This window comes from Cryptomeria japonica, chromosome 4, assembly GCF_030272615.1.
Source record: "Cryptomeria japonica chromosome 4, Sugi_1.0, whole genome shotgun sequence".
Taxonomy (NCBI): domain Eukaryota; kingdom Viridiplantae; phylum Streptophyta; class Pinopsida; order Cupressales; family Cupressaceae; genus Cryptomeria; species Cryptomeria japonica.
Window position 1 is genome coordinate 140,664,883 of NC_081408.1, and position 7,013 is coordinate 140,671,895.

The 7,013-nt window shown below is 36.2% G+C and overlaps 1 protein-coding gene across 4 annotated transcripts; it reads right to left on the minus strand.

Annotated features, from left to right (window-relative positions):
• Nucleotides 1–555: 555 nt before the first annotated feature.
• On the minus strand, nucleotides 556–5,413 carry LOC131074107 (probable disease resistance protein At4g33300). 4 transcript variants are annotated; one of them, XM_059219640.1, is made up of 6 exons: nucleotides 4,544–5,410; nucleotides 3,347–3,445; nucleotides 2,798–3,204; nucleotides 2,145–2,500; nucleotides 1,847–2,058; nucleotides 556–1,628 (listed from the first exon to the last, which is right to left on the minus strand). In XM_059219640.1, the coding sequence occupies exons 2-6, from the start codon at nucleotides 3,360–3,362 to the stop codon at nucleotides 811–813; spliced, it is 1,809 nt and encodes a 602-aa protein (XP_059075623.1). In that variant the 5' UTR covers nucleotides 3,363–3,445; nucleotides 4,544–5,410; the 3' UTR covers nucleotides 556–810. The 4 variants fall into 4 exon arrangements, with proteins under 4 accessions (XP_059075623.1, XP_059075622.1, XP_059075624.1 ...); XM_059219639.1 differs by lacking the exon at nucleotides 3,347–3,445 and having other exon boundaries at nucleotides 4,544–5,413; XM_059219641.1 differs by lacking the exon at nucleotides 3,347–3,445 and having other exon boundaries at nucleotides 2,798–3,151; nucleotides 4,544–5,411.
• Nucleotides 5,414–7,013: the final 1,600 nt, after the last annotated feature.

Below are 7,013 nucleotides of genomic sequence, written 5' to 3' on the forward strand. Positions count from 1 at the left end.
TTTGAATCATAAAGAACCGAAACTGACAACTGGAAAGTCTCGAAAGCATAAAGATGAATCCGAAGCATTAGATTAAATCTGCGACAGGCTAGAAAGTGAAAGAAAACCATTATAGAATTCAAGCAGTTTTTGAGAGCGATTTCAACGAAATAAAGTAAATATTTTATAGATTATTGCGAAATAATAAATCGATTTGTATCAGAAGTAAAGTTGGCGTGTTATCTATGAAGATGAAATTACTTGAATTTTTTTGCCCTGCAGCTTCATGTGTAGTGTAATGACATAATTAGCATTTGAGATAACGAAAGCCATTAATGAACGAAAGCCATTAATGAAGCACTGCGGTGTCAACCATATGGTATTCATTCTTAAGAACTTACACAAAGTTTTAAAAAATGTTCTTTTTAAACTGAGTATTTAATGTCACGTACAACAATAATGTATGACAAAGGAAAATTGTTTCCTTGTCATGCAGTTTCTCCCTCAACCAAAAAAGGCCCCTTAAAAAAATTGGGGATAGAGGGTTGTTTGTAAAGTTAAACTTTGACAAATAAATTACAAATTTACATGGATGATATATACAATGATATATTAGAAACTCTTACAATTTAGCTCAAGTGAAACCTACAACTTGCTCCATATGCAGGAGTATTGTTCATAAAGTTGAACTTTGACACATATATTACACATAAGATGGATGATATAGACATTACTAATTCTTTCAATTTAGCTGAAGTGAAATCGACAGTATGCTCCATCTGCACGAACTAAGAAAGAGACCACAGTGATTACTTAACAGGATGTGGAGTTTCAATCATCAAGCCAATCCAGAGTAAATTGCGGTTCCACAATTTCAACTCTAAGATTAGGGATAGAAGAGGCCTTAACTCGCAGCCACTGGTGCCCAATCTTCTCATCACAGATGACATGTTTCAGAGAGCTTAGTCCACAAACACTTCTAGGCAACCTCCTCAAGTGAGAGCACTCTCTCATGTCAAACTCTTCCAAATTCTGGAGCTGACCTATTTCCTCTGGAAGTTCTTTCAAGCCTTCGCACAGTGAAATGTCAAGAAATTCCAGCTGCTCAAGTTTTCCAATTGATGCCGGCAGCTCTTTCAGGCCTGGTAATGCTGATAATCGTAACATTCTTAAAGAGCTCAGATTTCCGAGATCATATGGTAACTTTTCAACCAGATGGCAGTTTGTAATAGACCATATGTGAGCAGAGGGCATACGACAGATGTCAAGTGGCCATTCCTCCAAATCGCTGAGGTGGTCCAGGTTAAATTCTTGTAGGTTGGTGTTGCTGAATGTGGAAATATTTCCAAACCCTTCACATAAACTAACAGATAGTTTATCTAATTTTTGCATAACTTTGCTCTGTTCTAAAACAGAGGGCGCATCCAACTTCTCCAAGCGAACATTCCTGAGCTGAGTGAGTGAAGATAGGACATCTAAACCTTTTAGTGTGGTCCTCTTTGAACTCAAATTACACAACATTACAGATTTCAGTTTTTTCATGGTTTTAAGAAACGGTGGTAGAAAGTATTCGCTTGCAGAAAAATGTATCACTAGAACCTCTGTCTCTGGAAAATCCATCTCATACCACTGATTTTCAGCCATAGAGCCTGCAATAGATCCATTATGTATGCAATTGAATTAGAACATCTTTTAGTGGCCAAGAATAAAAGCAGTTAATGTAAACAATCTATATCAAAATATTGTTGTTTCAATAGTATTATTATTCATGATGACAAAACACAAAAGCTAATACATTTTAATAGTTCAAATAGCTTGCAGAGTTTGCCACTGAACAAGTATGAATATTTTTGGAAGAATAACGTACCTGTGTGAATAGAGACAACTTGAGCATTAAATGATCTATCTTTAAGCATCTCCCACTCTGCTGGCAAGCTCAGCTCCTTCTTGGGCATGAATAATCTCTTCCTATGGACTATACTGTCCTGGCTTCCCAAATATATGGCCAAATCTCTCATTACATCATGCTGAGAAAAGTACAGCTCAGAGGCATTTTCATAAGAGATTGTTGCTTGTCTTCTGATAATTACAGAAAAAATATCAGCTCAATGTAAAAAAAAAAGATGATAGCAAGAAATTTAATATATATAACGACGGGCAAATACCCTGGGCTGCTGATTAAATTCAAGAGATTTTTGCTTGCAAGTTCCAATAACATGATAAAGGCATCTTGCCACTTTAGCTTCCGAATATAAACCCAAATGTTCAGCAGTGCATCAGCACAGACTTTTTTGTTCTCTGGAAATAATGCTAAATCTAAGAAGCATTCCCTCCCAACATCATCCAAGGAATCAATACTGGTCTCCAAGCATCTAAAAAGCCCTTCTTTGTGATAACTGGATATGGACTGCCCCTGGGAAAGCTTGTTCTTTGCGTTCAACCAGGTCCCATGAGGTTCCCCATTCAAAGAGCTCCCAATCACCTTTAAAGCTAGGGGTAAGCCCTTACATTCAGCTTGCACCTGCAATTCATAAGATCGATATTTTTATTAATGGCCAAAGGAAGCTCTGTAAAAGATGAAAGGAAAGACTAAATTAAATTATATTATATAACTTGAAGCATATTTTTTTGTGGATTAACTGCTGATAACTGCAGAATTAATTAAATAACTTCCTTCAAATGCTAGTCTACTAGAACATTCAATAACTGCAAGTTTTTAGAGCAAAAACACAAATAAGCATGTAATTCATTCATTTGATTCTATAAGAAGCTTTAGGCCTTTCCATATTTTTATTTTCAAGGAAAGAAAAGACAATACCTGCATGACTAGATTTGCATCTGCGGCACTTGGAATTGATGTCTGTCCAAAAGCTGAGAAGCAGAAAAGCGAGAGAGCGTCCTCATGGCCCAACAATGGCAACTGATACGGTCGAGTACAGGTGTTTTGGGGAATCGTAGAGCTGTCTCTGGTTGTGACAACAGTCTTGTACCCTGGCGCTTCAAATAGTAATTCCTCCAAATGAGCCCTGGACCAGACATCGTCCAATATCATCAGAGTTCTCTTGGATTGAGTAAAAAGCTGCTGCTTTAGCTGTATGCGTGCATCTTCTACATTCTGAAACTCAGGCTTCTTCCTTCCAACGATCTTCTCCCACATCGTCTCTATAATTCCCTGCAGATTTGGAAATTGTGTAACAGTGATGAAATGTACATTCCCAAAATAACCTGATGTTCACAGAAGAAAACAATTATTTTTCAGTAGGCTGCAAAAAAATCATGATTGGAAATTTAAGTGTATAGTAGGCCGACCCACTGCAAAAAAATCATGATTGGAAATTTAAGTGTATAGTAGGCCGACCCACACAACCTGATGAAATGTACATGTTCAAAATAACCCGCCGTCCACCTAACTCTCCTCAGTTTTGGATAGTCGAGGCAATAATGAAATGTACATTTCCAAAATAGCCTGATGCTCACAGAAAAAATCAATGGTATTAGTTCTCACAATTCATAATGCTGCTCACTATTGTTTCATGGAAACACCAATTGTGTTGAAGTTTTTCATCATCATTTCGGGTAACATATATGATCCATCATCAGAATAATAGAGAGCTAGAAGAGAAAAAATTCTTATATTCTTCTGACGTTCTGTTATTCTATTATGAATCATGGAGTCTGAAATGTTGATAGAAAAATTCCAATACAATCGAATCCAGAAACAATATCTAACTGTTCTATCCAAAACTAAAGCACCAGAAAGATAATTCATGATTAGAAATCTAAGAGTGTACAAATTTAACACAGGAAATGGCAGGCCGACCCACAGGAAAAACACCTCAGGAACAGAGCATATGCAAGGGTTGCAAACCAAATGGTGCAATTCAACAAATAAACTACTTTTCTAACTTATTTGACAATGTACATAGCCAACAAACTCTATATGAAATGCCAAGAGATTTAAATTTGAAACTCTATACCCATTGACTGACGAATGTAGACTAAACGTCCTTAAACGATCTTAGCCTTAAATGTCCACAGATAACTTTAACCTCGATGACCTAAACACCAAAGTCCCTTGTCCAAAATCTAAGGTATTTATGAGATGGGCCAAAAAAATTTAGTGATTTCCTTGAAGGATTAGAACATTAGTAAAAACGACAAGAAAAATAATAATTCAAAATCTAAGTGTGTACAAATTTAACACAGGAAATAGTAGGCTGACCCACATGAAAAAAGACCTCAGGAACAGAGAATATGTAAGGGTTACAAATAAATTGGTACAATTTAACAAACACATATCAATTTAACCTTGATAACCTAAACACCGAAGCCATTTGCCCAAATTTAACACAGGAAATAGTAGGCCGACCCACATGAAAAAAAACCTCAGGAACAGAGAATATGTAAGGGTTACAAATAAATTGGTACAATTCAACAAACACAGATCAATTTAACCTTGATGACCTAAACACCGAAGCCATTTGCCCAAAATCTAAGATATTGATGTGATAGGCCAAAAAAAATTAACACTAGTTAAAAGCGAAATAGAAGAAATAAACGTTACCTTTGATACGGGGATCATTACAAATAGCCGAGGCCAAAGTCGTTTTCCCACCACCCCCCATACAATGCACTCCAACGACCGACACCTCGCTTTGGAATAAAAGCTCCTTCAAATCTTCAACAGGCTTCTCCAATCCCGCATAAAACCGAGATTTCACAGGAAAATTACCAGGATTAGACCATTTGTAAGCCTCTTGGAATTCAGTACTTTGATTCAGGTTACCTAAACTCATTTGCTGTTGAATCATGGTATTCACCGTACTACTTTTATCTGGTGGCTGCAATTCCTTATATATATCTTTCATGGCTGCCATAAGATTTCTAGCATCTAACACCATGTAGTCTGGGATAGAACTCATGAAGCCACTGATCTCCTCTTCTAGCTTGAGTATCTGTGAAGCATATATCTGCACCTACGAAATGCATTTAAAGCGCTAATGCTCTCACAAGATTTCACCAGCTCTGAGCCCCTAATAAGCGTGTCTGAAAACTGGTGAAAAGTGGGATTTTGCTGATTCTTGGGTTGTTGCAGGTCAGATGCGCAAAGTTGCTGGGTAGCTGGGATAAGGAATTTCAGCGGGGCATCGGCTCTAGCACACACAATCTTGCTATTGAAACTCTCCATTCTATATATTCCTGAAACAAAAATTCAGTCAAAGATTTCACAAAATCTCAAAAAACTCTATAACTCGCGAAGTTTAAAACTTGTAGCTGGCTATTTGCTATAGCTTTTCTCTTTCTCTCGTTGGAAAGTTTGAAGGCATAGCTCAGGCATATTTATAGAGCAAAGAACTGAACTTCTGGGAAGCACACAAACTCTGGCCTTGCAAGACACGTCAACGGATACATACGAATCTCGGTCGCGTGCAAAAAAACAGCACATCGATAAAATGGTCTCACTGCCACCTCCCGTGGTAATAGCCGCTGGTTTAATTTACTCATACTGTGAGCCCATTGTTTAACGACACGTGTTTTCATAGTCGAATGATATTTTGCCTAGTGTTTGATACAGGGAAATGCGGATGTAAAATAAATTGTTTGAATGTTTTCTGCTCAGATATTTTTGGTCGAACGAATCAAAAGCGCCAGCACAAAGGAACAGATTACCTGCCACGTCTTGGAAGATGGCGGGCGCAGTTGCTTAGCAAAGCCAAATGTCAGAATGGATAATATTCAGTCTCGAAGATTCCGACTGATATCGGGAAAGATTCCGACTGATAGATCCCTTCCCGTTTCTTGCAACATGGAGGTTGCCTATGAACTCTCTTTGTAATTCGTTAACTTAAATTCTGGCAAAATCCGATCTACCCTTCAGATTTTAATGTGGAAAGTTAGGATGGGAAGCTACTCTGTTCTTTTCTGGTTGGGAAAATTTTAAGGTTTGAAGTCAAGATGGAAATTTATTGTATTCTTTCTTTTATAATGATGAGAAATTGTATTCATGCATTTTTTTCTTTATATCTTTTAGATTTTAAGGTGTGAAGTTAGAATGGCAAGCTATTGTAGTCTTTCCTTTATGATGGTTAGAAATTGTATTCACATTTCTTCCTTTCTACTTTTCAGATTTTAAGGTGCAAAATTCAGATGGGAAGTTATTGTATTCTTTCTTGGTTGGAAATTGCATTCATGCATTTCCTCCTTTTTACCCTTTAGATTTTAAGGTGTGAAGTTAAGATGGGAAGCTACTGTATTCTTTCCTCTATAATATAGTTAGAAATTGCATTCATGCATTCCTCCTTTCTATCCTTTAGATTTTAAGGTGTGAAGTTAAGACGGGAAGCTATTGTATTCTTTTCTCTACAATGGTTGAAAATTGCATTCATGCATTCCCTCTTCCGTCTTGTGTTTCTTTAATATATTATTTTTAGTGTAATAATTAGTATAGAAGAGGTGTATTTAATATAAAAATGGACCAAAAAATTAATTGTATATATTTTTTGTAGTTATTTTTTAGTTTTAATTTAGTCATTTTAATTTTTTGTTAAGTTGGATTAAAAATGAAAATTTGACTTCAAGGTTTTCAAAAGTTAAATTTAAATATCAGATTTAAGTCAAATTTTTATGTCTAATTATTATGATGATTACAAGTCACAAGTTTTTAATATGCATGATGTTATATTCAAGAAAAAACCTTAATTCATTTCAAATAATCTAAAAGTATGAATATGCATTCATACATCATAGTGATATCATTCAAGGAGCATTCATAGAGCATCACCATTACATCAACTACTTAAATTCTTGTTAAATGCATCACTATATGTTTTTCCTGTATTTTTTTGATCATTTGTTTTATATTGTTGACTTGGCATTGAGGGCTTAATCAAAGGAGAAAATTCTTAGCCTAGTGAAATAATAAAAATGTGTATAAGTGTGCCCCCCGCGAGCTAGCGGAGTTGGCTTGAGTCTTAGGTTTGCTCCTTGAGGTCTTGGGTTCGACTCCTTGGCCCGTGAATTATTCTGCCACACAC